The sequence below is a fragment of the Pezoporus wallicus genome, unplaced genomic scaffold (assembly GCF_028554395.1).
Source record: "Pezoporus wallicus isolate ANWC-B61680 ecotype Strahan unplaced genomic scaffold, APGP_CSIRO_Pwel_v1 contig_227, whole genome shotgun sequence".
In the NCBI taxonomy this organism is placed as follows: Eukaryota; Metazoa; Chordata; class Aves; order Psittaciformes; family Psittacidae; genus Pezoporus; species Pezoporus wallicus.
Window position 1 is genome coordinate 4512170 of NW_026635704.1, and position 26352 is coordinate 4538521.

Genomic DNA, 26352 nt, shown 5'->3' on the forward strand with positions numbered 1-26352 from the left:
AAATGAACAACTAGGAATTGTGAAGTTGTTGAGCAGTGCCTTTTATTTGGTTAATAAAAATATTCTGTTGATGTTCTGTGTTATAAAAATAAGAAATAAAAACTCTGTACAAATTTGCTGTGTGTTTTCTCACTGGGGGAGAAGAGATGGCTGCTGTTTGCTTTCATATTTTATGGTAGCAGTGGAAAGAAAGTTCCTCTGAAGTCTTCTCAAGGAAATTAGACATGCAACTTTCAAATTGCAGACTTTGCTTAGGAAAGCATCCCCAGTGCATAGTAAATGCCAGAAGAGTCAGCTGTGCTCAGAGTCCAAAACACTGCTAGGGAAAATAACATTGAAAATACTGCTCTATTTTGCAAACTGGCAGAGTGTCTTCACTTAGGATACTTCATCCAGTTTTGGTCACTTTCTTTCTCAAAACCATGCAACGGCCTGAAGACTGTTGTTCCTAGTGTAGGAAGTGTGAAGAAAAATGCCAACAGAGTGAGAACTATTGCTAGCTGCCTTGTGCATGCTGGAGATTGAATAAGCATATGTAGACAGTTAAGATGAAGTAGCTGATGTGCAGTAATTTATTCTCTGTTAACTGTGCCAAGGCTGTCATTACTCTTCCTGTTACCATGTAATATTAATATTTTTGTTGTTGTCCTTGTTACCGATGTGTTCCCCACCTGGGTGGTACACCTCCATTCTGCATTGCCACTATGTAAGCTTATAATACAGGTAGTCCCAGCCTCATAGAGATGATGTGCGTATGATTAGGAGTGGTGGATAGATAGGAAATGCAGATTTAAAAAACAAGTCTAGAAGATTTTAAACCTCCAGATCTAAACTGCTGCTCCTGTGAGCTGTATGTGGTTACACTGCATTTATGCAACTTGTGTAGTTCATGAAAACTGTCAGGTGCTGGAACTTCTTCCACTCTTGTTTCATATTATCTTAATTTTATTGTTTGATAATTATTTAGCAAGTCTGCCAGTGAAATGGCATGGCCGTGGATTTGTGATACCTTTACTTCATCACAGATACAAGCACATTCCGGAGTCTCTTGTAGAGTTTTTTTCCTCTTCGTTTTTGATCATGGTGTCTGTCACGCTTACTTTTACATTGAAGGGCTATAGAACTCCTGTATTCTAAAAGCACTGTTACAGCAACTGTGCTCTGAAATATGGAATGATACACTTTTTTAAGCTAAATTCCTAGGTATACTCAGAAGTGTGTTGCGTGCCTGCTCAGATATTCCAGTTTGACTGAACGTGTGCACTGTCTCCTGAGATTTTGAACCTCGTGACAGCGCGCTCAGGTTTGCATTGAACTCTCTGCTGCCTTTTCCTCCTTTAAGTCTTGTGCATTTTCTTTTACAGAGTATTTTCTGAATTCTGCCAACTCTCACCAAGAGGCTGTGGAACAAACAATAATGGCTCTTCAAATGGATGATGACAGTGATGTCAAGTATTTTGCAAGCATACACCCTGCCAGTACCAAAATCGCAGACGATGCCATGAGCACTGCTTCATCGACTTATTAAAAAGTTCTGAATGTTGCTATAATTAAAAAATTTTTTAAACAAACTATCCTCAAATGCTTCTAAAATGGTTGATCTCTGACAACCTCTTTGGAAGGAGAGATTTCTTGCCAGATGTAACAGGTGGATGTTTTCTAAACCTGATACCAGGGATTTCAGGTCAAGGAAAAGTAAACCTGTATCAGCTTGACTTTAGAAAAACACGGCTCAGAGGATTATTTTTGCCACCGAAGCCTTAAATCTTCTGTCTTCCTCAACAAATGAAACTTGAATTGGCAGATCATTTTCATTGTAGAAAGGATGTGATTTCCAGAGACCTGCATTGTTTCTCCTGAGGAGTTAACTTAGCGAGTATTTTCTGTAGCAACTGATAGATGAGATGGCCAGAAAGGCAGATTTATACCGGGATGTAAGACCTCCAGTATTAGTGCTAAAAAGTTTTTATCATTCACGGACTTGATTTGTGTGCAGCTGGGCACACCCTTAAGCGGGAATAGCTTTGATGTTTGTAAATGGGGAAAAGTAGAAATTTGGATTTCTCGTAAGGGCTCAGTGCTAACACTAAACTAGTATTTGATTTTAATCCTTAAATGCAGCATATTGCTGTACCCATTAGCAGAAAACTTTGCTGAGTACCTGTGTCCTAATTATTTTCATGCTGGTCATGACCTAAAGGAAATTTATTAGCACATGTACTTTAAGTCAGGTATTTTTAACTTGATCATGATCGGCTCTGAGGTGCAACCTTTTTCTTCATATACTGTACATATCTGAGAGCCTCCTTGGAGTGCTGCAGTCTTTAATCATGTTGTTTAAAGCTGTTGTGATACAAGTTGTTCTCTACTTGTCCAAATAAAATTTATTAATAAGATTGAAAGCAATCTTGTGACCTTTTTAAGACATTAAAAGAATAAGTTTGAACTTTAAGTGGCCTATTTTTTCTCCTAGTTCTTTACACTTCGATGGCTGTTGTAGCGTGAAGAAGTTTGCTTAATGTCTGTGAAGAATATTTCATTTTGAGATAGAACATCCTCCAGTAGCACAGATGTACTTTGGCTGTGTAATTGAGGTTTTGCTAGATTCTCTTTCGAGCGTCCCTCTTGCGCTTGGGAACCTGTCACTCCAGCGTGAAATGGCATCTTTGCTGAAGTTGAGTGTGAATATTCACCTCAGTCTGGATTTTGTGAGCTGAAACTACCCTTAGTCTGTCCTCAGTCCCTAATCCTTTCCTGTCATTTAAAATGACTGAGACAGTATTTCCTTCTCTGTCTTCCAGGGGCGACTTGCTTAAATCAACCTTCCTCCAGCATGCTGAACCTGAAGTGCATGAAGCTTATTTTCCTGCAGAGGTAGAAATGGCTGTGGCAGCTTATCTTTGATGTATGTTAGCAGAACACTTTATCAGTCAGGTGGCTGGTACTCAGGCAGCTCAGCCCCAGGCAGGTTTGTCTTTCCCCTGTGTTCTTGGGAAAACATTCTTGTGCATTTTCTTCTCTAGTAAACTCCAGTTGCTGTTTACTCCTCAGAGGCCTGCTTTTCTATTCCCTAACACCTAGAGGTGGTTAAGATACTGTCATCTCTCTCTGCCTTGAAACTTGACGGGTTTTGGTTTTTGGAGTGTTTGATTTTTGCTGTGCTTTTTTAGGGTTGGGGTTTGGTTTTTGGTTGCTTTGGTTTTTGTGATTTTGGTTTTGGTGATTTGGGTTGGTTGTTTTTTTTCAAAATCTGCTTAAAATTTGTGAAGGCAACTATACACTCGGGTCACAAGTTCCTGTAGTGCAGGTGATGGGGTAGGTAATAATTCTCATCAAGTTCCTCATGTTGTCTGATAATTGTTCAGAAACCACACACGAGTCCCCAGAGATCTAGGCAGTGCGACAGTGCTCTGTCTGGTGACAGTAGATCATCAGAAAGCCATGAGCTTTTCGGGCAAGAGGATTTCTGGGCGCTCTCTGCTGCCCTATGGAGAACAATCACAAATCACTAGTCCTCTTCCAGGCCAGGTGATTCCCATTTTGAAAATAACACGTTGAAATCCAGTCGATTTCTGCATTTTGCTCAGGGCACATAAATCCCTTGGTCTGTGCTTTGCCTCAGTGTCATGAGAGTTGAATTGTATTTGGGTCATGTGTGTGATTTCTGAGGTGAATGGGATCAGCTCTTTGCTCAGACCAGAGCATGCTCCAGGTTATTTTCTAGCTGCGAATAGAGTGTACTATTCATTGGAGGAGTACTGGGACTTAAAAAGAAATCCTTGTGTTTGGCGTCCACGATGAACATGTTCCAGCCTAATTCCATTACTGTGCTTACTGTTCCACTAGTCCACTAAAAGGAAGCACTATATCTGATCGCTTTAGGCATTTTCTAGTTATTTAAGGGTAAGGCATCTTTAAGTAGAAAAATGAGACAGATTTTCCACATGCTTTATTTCTGTTTTCTTTGTCTTCAGTACTGATGCAGGCCTGTAAAATTGAGGGAATTTGGGGCTTTTCCTAAGAAAGACTTGAGTGTTTTCAGGTGTAGAGGGCCTCAGTTCCGCTGGCATGTAGCAAATAAAGACCATCTTCAGAGAAATAGCTGGTTTACTTCTTTTTCCTCCACATGTCACGGATCTGCCTGCCTCTTTTCTGCTTCATTTGGTGATTCCCAAGAACTGAGAGGGAAGGAAAGACTCACTTTATTCTTGGCATTGCCTGAGAGCATTTGATCTACAGCCCGATGGATATGGTCTGTGTTACTGAACTGACAGGATATTATCTCATGTCAGCAGTGTTAGTGATGTCAGTAAGTCAAGCTTCAATTTGTCCCTAAGGGTATGGGGTTTGGGGAAATGTACATCTCGGTTCTGAGTGATGAAAAGAGGAGCTGTTCTTTAATGTGGGACAGCAGCTGGGAATGCTGCCGAAGATCCTGGTGAATCCCCTTATTGTGTGTGTGTCTCCTGAAGAAAGATTTGAGCTTTGTATCTCAATGCATTTCTCTTCTGGTCTGGATCTCTTGAGCAGAAAGTGGCTCCCAGATCTTCATCTGTTGATCCGCAGTTTCTCAAAGGCAGTATCATAGCTCCATCCCCGCCTTCTTGGTAGAACACCAAATCAGCCCTTCACAAGCAATTTTCATTGTTTTCTATTTAATCTCTTGGCTCATTCCTTTTGGAGCTTCTTCATGGGAAATCCTTTTATTCCCATGTCATGGTTATGCACTGTCTGCCTTTCTCCCACTTGTTGTTTTTCATAGCAGGTTCTCTGTTTTCAGTTGTTCCTCCCAGACATGTCAGGAATTAGTAGGGCCGTTTCCTCACCATGCTTTCATGTAGATTCCATGCCCACAGAAACAGGCAAATGTCTGGAACCTTCTGGAGGGCAGTTTGTTTTTAACCAAGGTATGATTGATGCTTGGGAATCAGTCTTTGCTGTTTTGAACGTCCCAGATAGCTGTTGCACAAATTCCTGGCCCTGTGGACAAGATCCTAGGTTTACTAGGACTGCAGAACAGCAGCTGTTTTCAGCCTAGCTGAAATAAATGCCTGCAGGGGCTTGGCAACCCTTCAGTGTAGGTGTAGGTCTGTGATGGTTTTCATGTTCTGTCAATGGATCATGCCCCTCAGTTGCTGGTGTTTGTCCCCTTTGCCCTGTCAGAGGTCAGGGTTCAGAGCTGGCCGATTTGAATTGGCAGTGAGTGGGCAGAGAGGGGGGAACGGTGAAGCTTCTCCTGTGGCTCAGGCATGCTCTTCCACTTCAATTGGATCTCTTCCTGTTGGCAAGGTCTCCTTGTGTTCCCTTTGGCGTGGAAATTTGGGTGCATTGCTCATGTTTTCTGACCTAATTTCAGCCTGGGGACCTCTCTGCCTTAGTTGGGAGGGAAGAGGGACAGGCAGATGGACAAAACCTAGTTCTGTATTCTGCTTGTTCTCTCCTGTCAGTTCTCTCCTCTCTTACACTCGTCTTCCTATCTGCTGGCATTTGGACAACATGGGAAGAACATTTAAAGTGATTAATCTTGTCTTTATATGCAGAGTTAGAACATACTGATAGACTGCCTTAAGAATACAAGACTGACAGGAAGCTCACTGAAAATAGGTACAGTGATTCTCCCCACTGGGTGCTTTCAGACTCTGCCTTTTAGTTTTACTGACTTTACTTAGATGAGGAAAATAAAGAGCCCAGGGTACTGGGACTGTTTTAGGGCTCTTGCTGTAGAGGTTGGACTACAACAAGCCCATTAAAATACACTGGGACTTAGCAGAGACAGGTAAACAGATGTTCAGTCATCTCACAGCCCTCTAATCACGTCTGCTTGAAGTCCCGTGACCCATTTGCAGAGGTGTAGTAATGTTTCCGTAGGGGGAGTGTTTTCAGAGGATGACCCACCCACGGGTGGCTTTGGTTGAGGACTGGAAAGTGACGGTAGTGCGCACGCTTCTCTGCATGTGTTTCAACAAGGCTGCTGAGAGGAGGAGGGAGGGAGGCACTGTTAGAACATCTAAAGAAATGACAGTTACTTGTAGTCAATCCAGGTTTCCTGTGTAAGAACCAGAAAGGCTTAGTTTGAGTAAGCTGACAACAAAGGCTCAAATGGGGCTGGGCCACTTCTCTTGCAATGGTCATTTATTTCACAGTAGCTGAGGCTTGGCTAGTGGGGCTGTGCCTCGTCTCCCTGGAACTGGGATGACTGGCAGCCATCCTCTGTTATGCTTAAAGAACACTGTAGAGAACTTGTGCTGTTGGATGGAAGCCGTATTTGGTCTGGATGAGGCATTTTTCCCGCTGCGGATGAAGGACTGTGAGTCAGAGGTACATGCTGAAAAGTGAAAACTCTTGACAGATTAAGCATGGTCACACCTCTTTTTGATAAGAGATGTGGGTTGATACTTTAATATTAATTTGGTTTCAATTACATTTTCATTACATTTAATTACAGCCAGGGGACACAGAGGTAAAAATGAATCCCTGCAGCACTAGTACTGGAGCTAGGGGGTGGAGGTGGGAGCTTTCTGTACAGTGGTCCTGCAGCTTCGTCATAAAGGACGATGGAGTGGGGTGTACAGCAGTACTTTCACAGTATCACACAGTATCACAGTATGTTAGAGATTGGAAGGGACCTCGAAAGATCATCTAGTCCAATCCCCCTGCCGGAGCAGGAACACCTAGATAATGTTACACAGGAATGCGTCCAGGCGGGTTTTGAATGTCTCCAGGGAAGGAGACTCCACAACCTCCCTGGGCAGCCTGTTCCAGTGTTCCGTCACCCTCACTGAGAAGAAGTTTCTTCTCAAGTTTAAGTGGAACCTCTTGTGTTCCAGTTTGTACCCATTACCCCTTGTCCTATCATTGTTTGCCACTGAGTAGAGCCTGGCTCCATCCTCGTGACACTCCCCCTTTATATATTTATAGACACTGATAAGGTCACCCCTCAGTCTCCTCTTCTCCAAACTATAGAGACCCAGCTCCCTCAGTCTTTCCTCATAAGGGAGACGCTCCACTCCCTTAATCATCTTTGTTGCCCTGCGCTGGACTCTCTCCAGCAGCTCCCTGTCCTTCTTGAACTGAGGGGCCCAGAACTGGACACAATATTCCAGATGCGGTCTCACCAGGGCAGAGTAGAGGGGAAGGAGGACCTCTCTCGACCTACTAACCACCCCTCTTCTAATACACCCCAGGATGCCATTGGCCTTCTTAGCCACAAGGGCACAGTGTTGGCTCATGGTCATCCTGTTGTCCACTAGGACCCCCAAAAAATTTTTTTTCCCGTGTGTTCAGAGACCACTTTTATTGGAGGAAACACCAAAACCACCCAATCTGGAGGGGGATGGGGGGGGGAGGGGGCGGCAGGGGCCAGGAGCACCCCAGGATCATCCCCCCCCCCCCCCCCCCAACCCAGCTCCAGGATCCCCCCCCTCCCCTGGGGCTGTTCCAGGGATCACGATCCCAATCCCAATGAGTTTTCCATGGACACAGAGAGGGGGAATTTGGGGGACCCCCTCCCCCCCCCAGGCCCCCCCCCCCCCCCCCCGGGGCCCGTGAGAGGAATTTGGGATCATTCCCGGGGGAGGGGGGGGGGGGAGGATGAGGATGCTGCTGCTGGGGGTGGGGGGGGATGAAGGCCACAGCCCTGCTCTTCCTCCCGGCTCCGTCCCGCGGCTTTGGGGGGGCCCAAGGGTGGGGGGGGTCTGAGGGGGGGGGTGGTGGTGGTGGTTGGGGGGTGCTGATGCTCCAGCCCAAGGTGGAGACTTTCAGAGCACCTCACCATTGGGGAAGAAACCTACAGTTGTATCAGAACAGGTGGCTTCTGCTTCCATGAGCAGGAAGCTGAGCCAGCATCAGAACCCTGTTGTGGGAAGTGCATAGCCCTGGAAAGCTGGCTGGAATCCTGTAAGGTGCTGGACAAGAGGTGATGTTATTAGGCTTGTGGTAGGGATGTGATCTGAGGGGAGTACTGCTTGGTTGTTTTTTAACTTTTCTTTCAATAACTAACTAAAACGAACACCCTCACCTCTTTTCAGCCATTCAGGCAGCAACAGTTCACTTCCGGCTGTTATTTTTTCAGATGAGACTTTATTGGGAGGAAAAAAGACCCTGTTTGTAATGCAAGGTGTGTGAAGCTGATTCACTGTACAGCTGCAGTATTTCAGGAAGTATGAGTGTAAATTCCAGTTCGATGCAAGTAACTGTCTGCTGTGTCCTGATTCATACTGGTGGTGTACTCCCAGTGACTGACTTACACCGTGCTCCCTCCTCCTTTGGGTTTCAGACTGAGTGACCAGGCTTGTGTTGAAAAAGGTAAGTAAGTGTGGGGTTGTCTCACTCCCCCAACTTCTCTGAAGTACCGCTGTGTAGTGGAAGCACTTGGTCTTCAAGAGGAAAGCAAATGGGCCACATCAGTCTGTCGCCTAAGTTTTAAGTCCAAAACACTAGCAGTAATGCTGCAGGCCTATTGCTTCCTCACTCCGGTAAGGGTAGGTCTGTCTGGTGTTTTGGCCAAAGGATGTGACACAGGTTCTGTTGTATTCATCATGTGCAAGCTGTACACTGTTGAGAAGAGTCTTACTTTAAGCCAGTTTAAATGATGCTTGCTAACTTTGAATTAGTTAAATGAGTTATTCAAGGCATGTATGGACTCTGTGGAGGTGGCCTGTGGAGTAGGCATCACTAGTGCCGTGGGAGGGGAGCTGCAGCTCATAGGTCAGTGCAAGGTTCTTGGCATTGGTATGTCAGATTATAAAGTGATCTGAAGAGCACACTCAGATTATTGTGTTTCAGTTACTTTCCATTTTATTTGAAATGAGCTTTGTTTTTTTTTTGGCTGCGTATTTGCAGCTGCTGCCTTTGAAATCACTGCTGCTAGCATTGCTTCTCCACAAGCCCTGTGAGCACTGGGGTAATGCTGCTGTTATGGGACTTGGGGCAGTCAAACCCCTTTGGGGAGATCATCAGGCAGGAAAAGCAACCCCTTGCCAGAGGCAGGCACTTGGCCCTTCGTGCCAGGGTCTGGTTTTGGACAGGGCTCAGGGGCTGTGGCTCCCTGGACCCCCTGCCCTGGAGCTGTTGGGTTTCAGAAAGATGGGATGGTGCTTAGGCAGGGTTGGCTTGCATTTTGGGTTTTAACTGCAGGCTTTACAGGAGTTTTATCAATAACTAACTGTGTCACTGGATGTATCATTTTAAAGAACACGAAAGAAAATGTCAAAGAAACATCGTTCAGGGGTTCTGAAAATGAATTTCTGGTTACAGTTGCTGTATTTCCACAGGAGCAACAATCCCACTTCCATCTGAGACTTCAAGGGGAACACTTTGAGTGCAGTGCAAGGCTGCAGGAGAAAGAACAGTGGTCATGTATAGAAGTGATGATGTGAATAAACAGGATGCGTTTTTACCTCCACCACTGAACTCTCAAGTAGTTATAGAGAAGCCAAAGTCTTAGAATCTTTAATTTGATCAAATTAAACTCTACCTTCAGCTGAGTTGTGGAAACTTCCTCTAACACTGAGCTGCAAACAGTGTTCTCTCAGAGGGAGGCCTATTAGAAAGCCTGAATTCGTTTAAACCTCTCCTAGAAGCGTAACTACCATGTGCATTATGAAGCAGGTAAATTAGAAACTACTTTCAAATGGCTGTTGATTTTATTTGCTTGATAAATACAATCCTAACAAAATAAAAGTTAATCGATATTAAGAGATTTGTCTGAACATTAGAAAAACCCATGACAATTCAATAGGAATTAGTGTGAATTAAACCAAAAAGTTTAAATATTGCCAGCAAATATAAAATGTATGTAACGAAGGCAGGGGAGGATGCTTTAGTTTACATTTGTCACCCGACCACATTTTCTGTGTTTATAAACTTCTTTCCCCGAATTTTAAAAAAATACTATGCTGTTTTCTATAACATATCAAAGCATTATTTGTACAAAATCAAATCATGGCCAATGATTCACAACAGTGCAATAGAGAAAGAATACAACCCCATCCAACAGGTGCTGAAAATATCCACGTTAGAAAATACGATCGCCTCTACGCACACTGGGGAGTTCGCTGTCTGCAGGTGGAGTCATGTGAGTGTATCTGAAACATGAGTACATTGAAAGGCCCCTGAATGCCAGCGTGGATGGACAGAAGCTGTTGAACTGCTGGGGGTTGTGTTTTAAATAACCACCAGAAGAGGCTGTTGCTGAACCCCTGGTGTCTCCCAGGGCATTGCCTGTACTTCAGGCTTATTTGGAACCCTTAGAATGGATGAAGAAAACACTCTTGGCTGGATGGCAGCAGTGTGAGCACAGCCTGTCATGAACAGGTATGAGGATGGTGGTTTACAGATGGGTTATCTACATGGCTAAGAGACACGAACAGCTCTTGATGAACGTTTCCATCATACAGGGACATAAATAACATCTCTCAAGTCTTTACATTTATTCAGTACATCTCAGAACAAAAATGAAGCTTAACGGCATGTTGGGTTAACACGATACCCCGCAGTCTCCCACGTTTTCAGCCAACCCAGAATAAATTTAAAGCTCCCTTGTATAGCATCTGCATCAGAAAGGTATCAAAGGCACAAGCAAGAAGTGACTAGGTTAATAAGCAGAAGTAATGGTGAATGAGGATGAAGAGAGTCACAAGGCAAATAATGAGTAAGTGTGGGTGGGGGGTGGTTTTATTTACTGAAAATAAGATCTTCCAATTCTGCTCCAGTGAAGGTAAAGAATGATTTTTGTTTAAAATAAAACTTACTGGATTATTTTAAATCACCTGAAGGAAACGCTCTCAAAATAATCTGATGCTAACTGCAAAACTCTTCTGGCCTCTCCAAACTCACCTGAGTCTGATGAGTAGAAGCCACAAGTATTAGAGACTAAAGTCTCCAGGACTTAAAAGAAAGGTTTCTTTACAGAATGTACACAGCCAGCAATGCTCATTTGTGCAGTTTGACTCAGATTACAGTAACTTGCACAGTTCAGTTGGTTTCACGCATACCAAAGGAGCCTGATCAAATTGGAGTTTCTTTCCTGTCTTTGCTTGGTGATGGCTTCACTTGCTGCTCCTTGTTTGCTTTTGGCTGCTCTTTGGCTGCTTTTGTCTCCAGGACACTGTCTCTCTGCTGCTGTTCAGAAACAACCCCACGTTTTTCTGGGTCCTCTTCCTCCTGCACCTGCTGCTCTGACTTGGCTCGCTGCAGTAGCCGGAGCTGCACCCGCAGTTCTATGATGGCCTCTCGCTCCTCGTGAATCGCCTGGTTCAGGTGATTGTTCTTTATCTTTGAGCAAGGAAAACAAATGTCAGGGCTCCTTCTGGCAGAGGCGGGCTACAGCTAAGGGGGCATGTAGCACTGCGCTAGGGAGCTATGCTCTTATCCCAAATGGCAACGTGGACTTGCACACAACAGAGTATATGGGTGTTTGTTATGCCCAGCGACAACTGATGCCAAACTACGAGTCTGCATATGTGCAAGTACCTCTGCACAGACTAAATCCAGTAACCAGAAGGGGAAGAGTGCCAATGAATGCCAAGACTCCAGTCTTACCTCTAGTTCCTCGTTCTGTCTCTGCAAATCTTCCAAGATGACCTGCAGTTCTTCCTCATCCTCACTCTCACTTTCACTCTCAGAAGAGTACTCCTCGGTTTCACTTCGGCCATGCTGCTGGCGACTGAAAGATCAATGACAAACTGATTCAAACACCTCCTCAAGGCTGCCAGAACTGTAGCAGCGTAAAAGGGTTAACCTGGATCCACTGAATAATCTGCAACGGTTTTGAACACCAAGTCAGAATTTCCTTTCAAAGCTTAATTTAATAATGCAGTGATGTCCAGAGGGGATTGTTTTTTTTAAGAGCGCAGGATCTGTTTCCTTTAGATGCTAACTCCACTGTTACACTAACAGAAAATATCCTGAAAGGCCCAAAGCTGCTGAGATTGCAGTAAAAAGAGGCGTCTTTCAAATGTGATGTTCACAGGCTGAGCTTTTAGGTGTGGTTGAGAGTATCATTTCAGAAGAGCACATGTGGGGCAGGAGCTCCGATGCGGGCAGTTCCCCTCTTACCTTTGTATTTCAGCTATTTCGGCTCGAAGGCGATCTATTTCTTCCTTCTCCGAGGCAATCTGTCTCCGCAGGAACTGCTCCATGGCCAGCAGTTCTTCCTGTTCTGTTAAAATCTCATTCTCCTGTAATGATCAATTAGTTCACTTCAGACCTTGACCTTATTTTCTGCAGGAACGTCTGGTAAGCAATGGTGCTGTTCTCTGACAGACTTTCAGCAGGAGTGCTCTGAACTCTGACTCATCAAGGCCTTAAAGCAAATGCAAGTTGAAAACCAGCCATTTCTGTTCTGAATCCTCACGATGATTGCTGCACTGAATAGCCGTGAAGATGACGCACCAAGTTCTGGCATGTTTGGCTGCCACTTCCCTTAAATCACAGGGGAAAATTCTGGCTAACCAGTAAAATAACTAGAAAACCTGAATTACAAAATATATGTCTGAAGGTGAATCTAAGGAGGCAACTACAGGGGAGAGAAGATCAAAGCTAGTCAGGGAAGCAAAGGAAAGCAAAAAAAGCCAGGGTAGTTGCTTTACTTCCTTTGATCAGCAGGGAAGTAGTTAAGGGTATTAAAACAGGTCAGATTTATAAGGGCTCTCTAAGTACTTCAACAACAGAGGCTACCTTTGGTGGTGGTGGTTGCTTCTGCACAGTGTCTCCTTTCTGCTGTTAACAGGTCTCCTCAGCTTTGGGCTCACTCCTGTGGTCACCATTCCTTCCCTACTTTACTTACCATTAAAACAAGCCTTGTCTTTTAATAGAGAGACCCCTTTAAGCCTTCCATGTCCAATCACAAAGGAACGAAAGGGCGTTTAGTATTTTTGAGAGAAGATGGAGCAAGAAAATACCAGCAAACAAGCAGGTAAGTGCTGACCTGTGCAAGCAGGATATTTATCACTTCCTCGTTCTCATTCATTTCTTCTTTGGAGACATCCTCCTTTGAAAGGCTGGCAATTTCTTGTGCAATCTTTGTCTCACACTCCTGCCAGAGAAAGAGAACAACTTTTCAAAGGACAGCTTCCCCAGCCACTTTACTGTAAAAATAGATTTTCCGGAACCTATTATTTACTTTCCAAATACAGAATCACATCGTGGTTGTCTTAAAAGTGTTCAGCAAGGGACGTATGACAGTTTAAAAAAGCATGCTTGAAGTTTGTTAACCTTGAGCTTTCCAGTAGTTCCTCTTGCTACTCCAGGACACACTGTGTCAAGCATATAATGAATCCATGCTCTCTGTCAAACACTAGGTTTTTAATCATGCAATGTGTTGGTTTTTTGTCAACAGCTGTGCCAACAGGTGGAGATGTTGCTGCCCCTAGGGAGAGCCAGCTAACCAGAAAATGCAATTGCCCATCAGCCACGTAAAGTGAAGATGTAAAATCTGCAGCAAACGGATTGAAACGTGGTCTGATCTAACTGTTACAAATTAGCAATCCACAATTTAGATGCTTGGCCAATAAACAGAAGTTACCCACCTGTCTCTTAGCTTCTCTTAGTTTTCTTTTCAGAGCTGTTAAAATCCTTTGCACCTCCCAGAGTCTCTCTTCTTTGGATAAGTCTTTTATCCCTGCCTGCAAGTCTCTGTGTAAACAGTTCAGTAGGAACTCCTAGAAATATTGCAAATAAATCAGTGTCTTCGATATATCCTAGCACAGCAGGCTAAAATGAAACAATCCTTCTGGCTTCATGGCAACAGGCTTGGGATTCTGGTTTTCAAAGCCCAATATGTCAGCTAACAAGAGTTAACATACATGATCTAGAGCTAGTTGAAGAGCAGTATTAAAGAAATCAAACTCTTTTTTAACATGTCCTCCTGACCTTTAGAGGAAAGGACCTTAAGATCATCTAGTTGCAGGAACAGGGATGCCTTACACTAGACCATGTACCCCAAGGCTCTGTCCAACCTGGCCTTGAAAATTGCCAGGGATGGAGCATTCACAACTTCCTTGGGCAACCCATTCCAGTGCCTCACCACCCTAACAGGAAAGAATTTCTTCCTTATATCCAATCTAAACTTCTCCTGTTTAAGTTTTAACCCATTACCCCTTGTCCTATCACTACAGTCTCTAATGAAGAGTCCCTCCCCACCATTCTCACAGGCCCCTTTCACATACTTCCAGGCTGCTATGAGGTCTCCATGCAGCCTTCTCTTCTCCAGGCTGAACAGCCCCAACTTTCTCAGCCTGTCTTCATATAGGAGGTGCTCCAGGCCCCTGATCATCCCCCTGGCCCTTTCTCCCACTGTAAAAGTATTGAACTACATAGCCCTGTCTTTCGTGGGTTGCTCTGCTATATAATCATCACAAGGCCATAACACCTTTCCACCCATAAATGGGGAACAGCATCACTAATTTCTTTTCAGTGGTTTCCACTTACAGGACAAGTGTGATAGAACTACAGTGTCTGTTACAAGCTTATAAGGATTTACTACTGAATGTATAAAAGCCAGGGCAAAGATAAAAACACTAAAGTAATTTCCAACCTGTCGCCTGATTTCTTCTTTGATGCTTTCTTGTGTTTCTGGAAGTGCTGGCATTGTTGCCATATTTGACCAGCGAAGAGGTTTTGTCACCTGCTTCAGGGTAACATTCCCAAAGAACTCTTGAACGTGTGTAAAAAATACATACAGGACACGGTTGCTGATCTGCAGAGAAAGGACATACAAAACAGTGGTTAAGATGACTTTTACTCACATCATCTTTATCTGTGAAGCACAGTATCTTTCTCCAGAAATAGCCTTTAGAATGCCTTTCTGTGACTCGTAGTCATACTAGTTTGTCCTAAGAAATTAAAATCTGGATTAAAAATGATACTTTAAACAACTCGGTGCTGTCCCCAAGGAATCTGTGTCTCTTACCTATGTATCTGAGGCAGTTTCATGCTAAACTCAGACACATCTTAACCTACTGCAATTATTTCCATCACTGGTAGATACAGAGATGTATTACTTTCCTTTTACTAGTGTAAAGGTGGTTAGTGACAACAATGGGTAACAGGCAATACAAACCATACCACACCATGGCTTTCTCTTCCCCAACATGTAAGCAATTTCTACAACATCTCTCTCAGATGATTTACTATAATAGAAAAAGGAGTTTGAAAGGGCCTGTTGCTGCTGTTCTTGTTTTAACATGAGACAGAAACAAGTATTTATTTTGATACTGTATCTTTCATTAAACTGCGGACATTTATCCTGTCACTACCTGCATTTTCTACTTAACAAAAACATGACTGGGCCTGCACTGCTTTGCATTAATTGTTACTTCTTTTCTTAGCTAGGAAGTGTCTGGCATAGCAAAAGAGCCAAGAATAATAGTGCCCAGCCCTTTTGCTACTGGGCTTCCTCCTAGGCTCTTAATTATAAAGCCAAGCTCTTCTGAAGTGTGGGTTTTCTTCTAGAAGACACACACCCAATAATGCCATGTTTCCATTATGCAAGGACTAATTGTGAACTGTATTTAAATTAAACATTTCCAAGATGTTAAGGAATTAATCAATCCAGAATCCACAAACTCCTACTGGAAAACTAAGTCAGTTGTTTTTCCCTGACTGCAGACAGGGAAATGGCTTTGGTATTCTGTCTTGCACCAAAGCCATTAGACAAAAGTCATTACTGCACCAGGAAGATCTGTTTTCAGGACAGGATTCACTGGCTTGATACTAAAATTAAGCAACAGTATAGTCTTCGCTAAATTAATGCTGAATCAAAAGCCCACAGAAATTTGTGTATCTGCATGAATTGTTGGACAAATTCAACATTAAATGACTTCGGTTCGCAGCAGAATTAAAACCCTGACAGGAGTCTTTGTAATACTGTCATAATAAGCCAGGTGTCAGACCCATAGCATGCAAGCTCACATTCAGAAAGTCTTTTGTTCTTCCCTTCCCAGCAGATTAGCTTCCCAGTATATAAAGAGAAGCTGTAATTTAGCTTAACTGTTACCAGACAATACCTCTTTCCCACCTGCAAAAGAATTCCTACAAAGAAGTCTTTCCTGGGCTGAAGTTCTGCTCTGGCACTTGCTGCGTGGCACACATACCTGGACAGTAGGGCTGAGCACTATAGAAATATTCTGGATGTTCATTTTTGTTTCCAGTTCCTTTGCAATAACGTGGTCCATGTGCACAATCAGCCAAGAAATCAGGAGATGGTTACACTCTGGCAACTCTTTCAGCAGCCTCTGGCACTCCTGAACTTTCTCAGCTTCTGTGCTCTTCCCACAAGCATCTTCAAAGCGGGGCATTAGCTCTTTGGTAAGCAAGTTTTCAGGCAGTTCTCGTAGGTACTGTTTCAGCAAGCTGGCTACTGTATTGGGCTCATATTCTTCCAGGTTGGGAGATTCTTCTCGATCATAGGCTGCTTTTAGCTCATCAACTTTTGATTTTATTCCTTAAAATATTTAGATCAAGAATTAAGAGAAATCTTCAACTGTAAATGTATAATAATTATAGTTACACATTTTTTCTTTGAGAGGCACTTATTTCACCTCCCCTTACAATTTAAACTACTTGAGGAACACCTTTTAAAAGTTACCCATGTGTAACAAAATTAAGATCATGACTCAAAATTACATAGATTGTTGTTTCTAAAAGCACCAACTACTCCTATGAAGCAAAACCACAGCCCTGCCAAAGCTCCAAACTGGAACTGGCGCCAGCATTCCTTTCCATCAAAGGACATACAACAGGGTGAGCAAGGGCACGGGAACACAAGATCAATTGTGTATTTTCAATCAGCATCTTTCTGGCTGTTCAATTATAGAGTCCTAAGCCAAGAAGCAAATACGTTATCAACTCAAGTTCTTACCTATATCAACTACCTATAATAGCTTTCCTCTCCCAAACAAGTTCTACCTATAACAGCTTTCCTCTTCCAAAACACACCCCACACTTTTTATTTTCCAGGTTTCCAGCTGGCCCTCTGCAGTGGAGGAATCTCACACAGGATTTTTGACTTGAGGCACTGCATGAATGAAAGCGTGTTCACAAAGTTACTCAACACAGCCAGAGTTTTCTGTGAGGTGTTTTTGTAACTCGGTGACATTCCAATCTTCCCAAACTTGGGGAAATTTCATTCTTAAAGCTCAAACACCCATCTGAGTTGCGCCAACTTGGCTCATACACAACCAGCAAAGCTGGGTGTGCTGAGCCCATGGTAAATGCCAGGTAAAATATACTCAGTTTCATGTCCAAGTTAGGCATCACAACAGCTGGTAGGTTGTTGAGCCACTGGAATTGTCTCTCTGCGCTCTCAGTTTAAGCAGTCCGACACACACAAGAGGGTGCTATTGCACAGGGGAACACTAGATGGTACAAACATCAAAAATGATTTATGGAAAACACACCTTTTATCTGTAAAAATTCCCAACACATCGTGTCTTGAAAAAAACACAGCTGGAATGTTCCAACAGGCAAGATGAAGAAGCAGCATAAGCTGCTGCAGTATTTATGCATGCCTACCACATACCATGCAGATGGACAGCATGAAGACAGCTTAATGAAGCCTTTAAAACCGTTTGATTACTGCTTTTCACTGCTTTTCCTCAAATTCCTTTTCTCACTCGTTCTTGCTCCCTTAAACATACCCACAGAGGTACTTACACAAGTTACTTTGCAGATGCAGTTCACAAACAAAGGGGCCGTTCTCTGTAATGTGACTAAACCTGATGTTCCATTTATGTAAGCTGATGTTACACAACCACCATGGTTAATTAGCCTGCTGCTGCTAAGCTTAATTAGGGGAACTTGGATTTTGTGCTCATTAGTGTATTTGCTCAAAGAAAATAATTTTTTAAGGGGGGGGGAATCATACAATGGAAGTAACTGGGAAAAGCAATTTAGTGGGAAGCTTAAGTAATAAAGTGGTTGTATCTCATCTTTGCTTTTGCAATCAACTAGCACTGCATTTCTAATGCAGAAGTAAAAAAACAGAAGCTGGCCATACTAACACATTTTATTCATCGTTGGCACCCTACCACAGAAGGCAAAAGCAAGTGGTTTCTTATTGCCAGTAAGCAGTACCGCCACTTCAGCAATTTTTCTGGTACTCCGGACTTACGAGTTACTCAACTTTAACTGCCTGATAACCTTTTGGATAATTAAAATTAATGCAGCTATTAACAGTCCCTAGGTGGTGGAAATGTTAAAATAGTAAGAAAATAGCAAGTAAAGACCTTAGGAACCTGCATGTCAGTGTGCCCAGAGTACCTGAAACTCTGTAGATGCCTTCGCATTTCATGCCATACTTCTCTACGTAATCTATACATTCACGGAAAACTGCTGGCAGGCGGACACCGTCATACATCATGGTCCTGTCTACTGCATCAGACAAAGGAATGCCAAACACGGGTCTATGACTTGGAACATCCACTTGAGGTATCTCTGTCTCCTGAATTGGCTTTTTCTTTTTCTTCTTCTCTTTCCACTGTTTTACAACATCTGCTGCAGTTAAGTCTTTTGACTTCTTCTCTTTATGTTTGTCTTCCTTATGTTTGTCTTCCTTGTGTTTTTCATCTTTGGGTTTCTCTTTTATTTTAAAATCCTTTTCCTTTTTTTTGGAAAAGCTGGGTTTCTTGAAGACATGTATTCCCTTGGACCTCTTCAACTTTGAAGGGCTTTCAGCTTCATCACCAGAACTGTCCTCTTGAAATGCAGCATAACCTTCCGCTATTGGGCAAAGAAGGAGAAGGCAAGAGGAAAGCTGTAAGTCTGTTTAGATAGCATATTGTAAGAGGGAGAGAACAGGCAGTAGTACATAAGGAGAAATGAAAAGAAACATGAGTGAAGAAAATAGCACCGGCTTGACTCTGTGGAAGGTTTTCTTTAGCCTTTACACAATTAAGTGGACAAGGACTAAATCAAGGTTGCATAATCACATCAAAGATAATCCACAGCTCCTGACCAATCTAAACAATTAATACTTTATATACTTACTCATAATGGCAATGTCCATGTTACGGGCTGGTTTCCCCTCTAATAGTCAAGGAAATGCAAAATAAAAACAACTGTCTGGCAACTTCTCTATGTTCCTGTAATCAACAGCGTAAGAGTTGCTGTTAAGGATCATCTACTGCATACACATAAGCCTAACAAGCTTCCGTTAAGAAGAAACTAAACTTCAGCCACTTAACTCCCCAATCCCTCCCCAGAACATTATGACTGTTAAGTATGAAGTTAACAGTTTCAGCCTCAAATAAAATACAAAAAAGAGAAAAAGGCCCAAGCACACTTACTTTTCCACTTGACAAATAAAACAATTCCAGTAACATTAGCACAATACCTGACCGTGAAGGTATCTGTCTTAAAAAGAACTTCAAACAAGTCAATGGGTGGAGTACACCGTTTGAGCAGCAGAACACCAAGTGCCGTCTAAAACGTGCACCAGGGCTTTTACTAGCTACGCCTCTGCAGCAAGCCCTGCCTGTCCTCCAGGCAACAACAAGCAAATCTTCAAACATGGACTACAAAAACCAAACCCCACCAACAAAAAACCAACCCATAACCAAACCAACAACACACAAACCAAGGCAACTTCCAAGTCAATTAACTGATTTTACACACACATGTAAGAAAAGCCAGAAACCCGGTCAACAAAGACAACAGTTTACAGGCCCTTTGCACCAGCCAGGTCCCCCAAGGCAGAGGGCAGCCAGCTCTTGCTTCAGTGTGAAGCCCCCATTATACAGATCCTTTGAGGCTCTTCCACTACCCACAGGCAGCAGCTCTGCCCAAGTGAGGAAGCACACTGACAGCCAAGTGCTCTTCCTGCATAGTTTTGGGTGGTGGAAAATTACCCCCTTAGATTATGAGAGAACGCATCACACAAGAGATTATAGGCTGTAATTCTTACAGGTAAAAGATCTTATGCAAAAGAACCAGGAAACATTCAGTCTTTTGTTCTTCCAATTCTAAATTATACCAAGCTGCAGAGTTGCTCAGCATTAATTCAGCACGTCCAAGGAGCTGTCTGTATTTTGAAGCCTCCCTGGCTGCTCTGTAGCAGGCAGCTTTTAACAGTCAAATAAATACAAGAAATGTATTAAAGCATGCCATAAAATAATTACAACTGCCGGAGCAGCTCGGTCTGGACTCTTCCCTAGGGCTACCAAACGCACACCTTCATACAACACAGAGAAAGACTGTAGGTAGCACTGTTCCTGTCACAGTGAATTTTTATTACAAAATGCAGATGTTATCTGGACACAACCAGCAGCCAGGTCTCATCCTCCCAGTTTACCAGCTATACCATCATCATCCACTCTATAAACTAAACCCAGAAATGGCTAAGGAAACTTGCAGTGCACAAAGGAAGGATTCACATCTCACTCTGATACAAGAAGGAACTGCTGATGCACCAGCTATGGGACAAAGGAAGAGCACACATCACCACTGTGTTTTGTCAGAATGAGATGGGGCTGGCACCAAGCTTCAAGATTGGGTTCACAGATGTTAAATTCCAAACAGAAAGCCAGATCCCCACCAGACATTGCCCAGAACAACCTGCCCTCAACCTTTCCTGATCACAGTCAAATAGCATAGGGTCACCCCCCAGCATGTCACCTGGGTCAGCACAGGGGACCCAAACTTGGAAGTCAGTGTCCCCAACACAACACCTGCCTTAGTGTCTCAACACTCCATGTTGCAACACAGACCTTGGGTGCTTTCCTAGATCCGTGGTAACATAACACCAGCAACTGCACATTACTGAAACTGGTATTTCTTGACTTCATGAGAAGACAGGAAGGAGCAAGTTAAATACAAAACTGTCTCAGTAATGCTTAGGGATACATACTCCTTAGGTTCACAGAGAATCTCAATCTCCCACTCATACCAAGAGCGGGTTTGTATGTCTCTCAGAGTAGCCCAGTTTTCTTTACCATACTTCTGCTAATAAAGTTAATGTATCCCTTCCACCAGTGATACAATATATTGAAATATAAACAACTTACATTTATACAGGAGGAATTACCAAAAGCAGTAGACAAACCAGGTAATTCTAACATTGGAAAGAAGTATTACCTGCTGTTAGTAAACTGGTATTTCTGCTCACTGTTTCCTCAAAACTTCCAGTACTTCTGCATTTTCCCTTCACTCTAGTGCATGTTAATGACATTTTCCTTGACCTGTGTGAGACCAGTACTAATAAATACTCCAATTTTACCAGCATAACAAGTGAACTATCTGCCAATTCCTTGCTCAGACTTTGTTAGACCTTCCACAAGCATACCTTCACTGCAGTTATTTTAAATAGGATGCTCCAAGTACAGCCCTTATCTTACTGAAAATAATGAAAACCTCTTTTAAAAACAGTAATACTAAAATATTCCAGTGTTACTCTGGAAAAAATTAACTTACAGGCTTAAAAGCTTTGTCACGCAGTGAGGCCACTGTTTCTATCAGTCTGTGTACTCCGGAATGCTTCTCCTGCACTCTTACGATGAAGCTATAATTTCGTGCTATGTAGTATTTACTGTTAACACAAAGGGCTGCATTATATAGAACTGCCCCTTATCAAACCTACCACAAGATACATTTTGTGCATCAGGGCTCTGGTGAGTTTTTAAGCTATTTATACCTCTACACCTCATTTTGGCTCCCTGGGGAAATTTGCATGCATCAGTAATTAATTCACTGAAAGGACACATGGATCACTTTTATATATGGAAGAATCAGTTGGTCAAATATGACTACAGGGACCAAAGTGCAATGCTAGCATTAGTTATCTAACTTCAATTCATCACAGGGACTGCCATCAGCATATAACATTTCTAAAGAAAACGGTAAGACATACATGGATGCATAATCAGCTTGGGTAGATGGCTTTTATTTCCTCTCCTCACCCACAAGATGTATTGTTGTTAATAACAGAAACTTCAAACTTACAGACACTACCAGCACTTAGTATCCAACTTTCAATCAGATCAGTGTGGTTTTACATTCAACTCACTAATGTGAGCACAGCACTCCCCCAAAATTATGCATTCCAACTACTGCTCAGTGCTATGCAATGAGAGTAAATGAAGCTGAAATTTGAAATTTGCCTTACCTAATTTTGATTCAAAATAATTACTGGCACTGAAAAGCAGACTTTTAAACTGTTTGCAAATGGTACTTTGCTAAATACACATTGGTGTATAGATACACATCGTACTTTGTCAGTAGAACAGAATGTGGCAACAAAAAGATAAACCTTGATATGAAGAGCCTCTAATGTTTATCACGGGTAGGAAACTGTAGTGACTTCCTATTCTGTAGATCTGGGAACTGTATTCAGAGCTTCCCCACACACCAGATCAGTAAAAATAACATTATGTTTGCAATAGCAGCGACGTGGTTGTTTCGTAGGATGACAATGGCCTCCTTACATTTGTAACAGACCTCTCCCCATACACATGAAGTATCTCCATTAGCACTCTGCATGGAAGTGAAGTATCATAAGAACAGAGACAACTTCACATGCCACTCCTCTATGTGAAAGACCTGGGAATGCTATTAGAGCTTTTGCATGGTTGCTGGATGTCCAAATTCCTGAGAAGAAACTATTTTGGAGAAAAATCCCTTAAGATGACAGAAGAGAGAATAGGCTGATATCTGGTACCTGATAGTCACAGATCACTAGAACCTCAACTCAGCAACTCAGAGGAAGGAGATAAGGGTTAACACCCAATCTGGACTGAAGACTGTTTGGAGCAGGTCCTCAAGTTAACAATAAGAATATTTCAGCCCTCATCTACCTCCCAAAAGAACACCCCTGCCCAACGCATTTGTTGATGCGTTGATTCCCTGAAAACATCAAAGAGTTCATGCCAATGATATTACTGTCCTTTCACAAAACAGTTTTGTTTACAGTTCAACCAATTCTCCATTTCCACCAAGAATTCTGTAAAGAAAATGAAAATGATTCTACACAAAAAATCCAGCTGCATATTGAACCCATGCTGTCCAACGGCACCTCAGAAGCAAAACAAATAAGCAGAGTAAGATCTACTACATACAGACTCTTTATCTACAGAGAGTCTAATGGGTAGAATAGCTTTTTTCTTAAGAATGTCTTAGAACCTTTTTCCTTTCACAAGGAACTCTAATGTTATGACTTTATCAACACACAACTACTGACAGGTGCTTAAACATTCAATCTTAAAAATCAACTACGCTGGTCAGTGTCTCATAGAAACCATTACTGCTGAAGAAAGGTCTATTTTTGCTCTCCTGCTGCCACAGTACAAGTCTTGCATGGAAAGCTCCCTTTGAGTCAGGGAACACATCTGAGATGAAACTATCCCGCTGAAAATAAAATGCATTCTAATCCCTAATACATCCCCTAATCTAACTCACTCTCTAGCTAACCAACACTCAGTCTGTCAGAGGAGTGGAGAATAGAGATCAGTGGCTGAAACACTTTTCCAGGAGCTGACATTCCACATCAAAACCAGTATTCCATTTTCTATTATCTCCAAAACATTTCTGAAGTTTATATTTAGAGTATTATCAAAATATCCCAAAAATCGAAAAGGTGGAAGAAACCAAAGAATCGGAAGTGTGGAAGGAATAACAAAAGGCAAAGCTGGAAGGGGGACTCTTAAAAAAATCAACCATGTTAAGCAACTGTAAAGAACACCTGTCATTTATGTAAGTAAAATGTCTGTTCAAGGTATATTTACAATAATGCCTATTTTTGGACTGTACAAGATGTACTGAAAGCTTTATATGTAACTTACTCTTACACCTGACTGGCAATTATATGACACACTTACATTAGGGCTAAGAAATGCGTAATGTTTTTTACATTACAGATTGCAGGAAATAATTTGATTCTTCCTCCATATTGCCTTTTTGTGTTTGAGGATTTTTCCTACCTTTAAAGCTTAAGTAACAAAAATTTCTTTACATCAGCTATAAAATGCGTTGTGATGTCTTGTGGAAAAAAACAGCTACAGTGCTAATGTGCACAGACCTGCATGTATTTGCTGAAGAAGCGTTTTTCCTCTTTAGCCTGCAGTTACACTGTCACCAAGAGACAACCACAAAGAAACCCACACTATATATAATGCTGACCTCTAGCAATTCCAAATTTAGAGGTGTCTAATGCGGGGTTAGAACAGAAAACTGATTTGCAAAGAGTAAAAAAAACTCAACTACTAACAGCCTGAATTTAGACCTATTCAATAATACTGAATTTTCATCACCATTCCAATAATCTGTATTAGGTTAATGTTGTTAGAGGAAAATCCTGAGAAATCACTTTAAACCTGCAGGAATTTATACTATTTGGTTTAACTTGAGGATAATATGTTTTTGAGTTACAGCAGTATTTAGGCACACAGTCTTTAGATAGAGTAACAACAGTCCTCCTAACTGTGGTAGAAACAATTCCTGCATTCCAGGAAACTAGTTTGATTAAAAGCAGTGCAGTGGCAGCAATTCTTAAAGAGTAATTATTTAAATATGTGCATGCATATTACAGACAGTCACCAGATTCATTCTAACAGAATAGTGTGTGCTGTCTCATTGGTTTTGATCTTCCAAACTTCACGTGTAAGCAGTAGCGAGGTACACTGGCAGCCAGAACTTCCAGGCATCAGAGACAGAAGCATGGTAGAAGAGGAACATTATTTTGAAGTTTTGCTAAAACAAATGTCAGTTAAAAAAAGCCCCAGCATGTGGGCTGTGATATTTAGGTTTCAGAGACTTGGACAGGAAGGATCTTTCTGCTACTGAGAGTGCTCACTACCAAATTAGTATTTCCAAGTGCTTTGTTCTCTCAGAACATGTAGAGGAACTCTTACAGAATAGAAACTATTTCGTGTTTGCAAAATTTTCTGCACAAATCCAAAGGTGCAGAAGTTAAGATTTCCCTTGTGTTGTTTTGCTGGAGGGGTACACTTTCTAAATGAAATCTTCCATTCTGGACAGGGATACACTGACAAAGAATGGATTCTACAGTCAAAGCTTTACTTTCCTCTAACCTTTACTCTGTTGGTTCTAGTAAATTCAGATCTCAATGTTGGCTTGCACATTTTTGAACTCTGCAACACCACTTTAGCACTGCTGGTGGAAACTGCATGATCAGATTAAAATGAGAAGCTAGAGGAAAAAAAAGGACACAGATCTTACTGCTTCTCAAACAATGATGCGGTGTGCACAAGACAATTTGAGGTGGTAACAACAGCAAACTGAATACGTGAGACATAAGGGAAAACAGTTAAAGTTGTTGAAACTGGCTCTTCTAAATTTAAAAAGTACAAAATTCAGGTCAAACTTGGTTTTATCTTAGCCCCTCAGCTGCAATTTCAAAAACCATCTATTTAGAAATACACTTGTAAACTTCCACTTAGAATGTGAACAGATAATGAGATTAGAAGAAGCACATGCCAGGCGTTTACCAATGCACTGCTAAAGGTTCTGGATAAACAAGTTTATTAGTAATTCTGGGCACATGCTTGGCACCTGTACTTGTGCAGCAAAAAACAAATCTGGTTTTTGGTTAAGGTGTAGGCTTCTTTGGAAGAGAAACAGGTATTGCACAAAGCCTGTTTGTACAAGTTAGCTTCCTTCACACCTAAACAAGTCTAAAAAAAAGCACTGGAAATACTAAGCAATTTTGAGAAAGAGAGAAAAAGAAATTATAAGCATGAAATAAGAGCAGTTTCCTACTCACTTCTTTTTTCTTTCTTCTTAAATTTTCCTTTCTTCTTCCCATACTCTTTTTCATCATCAGATACTATATCTGGAGGCTCATGCAAGCTGTCATGAGGTGGTGAAGGCTCACCAGTGCGGTACAATCCAGGGAATTTTGTAGGACTGATTTCTTCAGAGCTGGGAGTACGAGCAAGACCTCCACTGTGCTCTACCCGACGGTGTTCACTGGGGCTGCTAGTGGGAGGCAGGAAGCACTCAGTCATTCTGATTCCCTGATATCCAAGTGAGATCTTCTGCTACCTGTCCATCACACCTGCGGAAGGGAAAACAAAAAGAAACCCCACACAATTTTCAGCAATGGGTTTCAGACCACCTACTTTAGAGCTCTATCATGAAAACACAAACAGCAATGCCTCCTGCAATGAATGTTCCAACTTCTGTCAAGACACAGTAATATAATATCAAGTCCTAAGCTCAGGGTTTGCTGAATCTGTCCATTAACACCTAAGCCACATTAACATAATGTGAGCTGCTATTTTATTCATTTATACTTTATAATATGTAAAACATTATATATTAAGTAGGAGAATATTTTAACATTTGAAATAATTCTTACAAAATTCATAGGCAGCTTGTGTACTGATTGGTTAATATTTACTA

The 26352-nt window shown here is 42.2% G+C and overlaps 2 protein-coding genes across 11 annotated transcripts in view; one reads left to right on the forward strand and one right to left on the reverse strand.

Moving 5' to 3' along the window:
* PPP4R1 (protein phosphatase 4 regulatory subunit 1) overlaps nt 1-2452 on the forward strand; it is a 61001-nt gene extending 58549 nt beyond the window's left edge. For all 9 annotated transcript variants that reach the window (XM_057397462.1, XM_057397463.1, XM_057397470.1 and 6 more), the window contains one exon: nt 1365-2452. In XM_057397462.1, coding sequence (XP_057253445.1) covers nt 1365-1528 — 164 coding nt within the window. In that variant the 3' untranslated portion in view covers nt 1529-2452. The remainder of the gene's footprint in view (nt 1-1364) is intronic.
* A 7170-nt stretch (nt 2453-9622) lies between these two features.
* On the reverse strand, nt 9623-26029 carry RALBP1 (ralA binding protein 1). 2 transcript variants are annotated; one of them, XM_057397472.1, is made up of 9 exons: nt 25712-26029; nt 18262-18720; nt 16095-16444; nt 14537-14698; nt 13530-13661; nt 12929-13036; nt 12058-12179; nt 11542-11665; nt 9623-11274 (listed from the first exon to the last, which is right to left on the reverse strand). In XM_057397472.1, exons 1-9 carry the CDS (start codon nt 25953-25955, stop codon nt 11008-11010), a joined length of 1968 nt encoding a protein of 655 aa, XP_057253455.1. In that variant the 5' UTR covers nt 25956-26029; the 3' UTR covers nt 9623-11007. The 2 variants fall into 2 exon arrangements, with proteins under 2 accessions (XP_057253455.1, XP_057253456.1); XM_057397473.1 differs by lacking the exon at nt 25712-26029 and adding an exon at nt 18988-19082.
* Between the last annotated feature and the right edge of the window lie 323 nt (nt 26030-26352).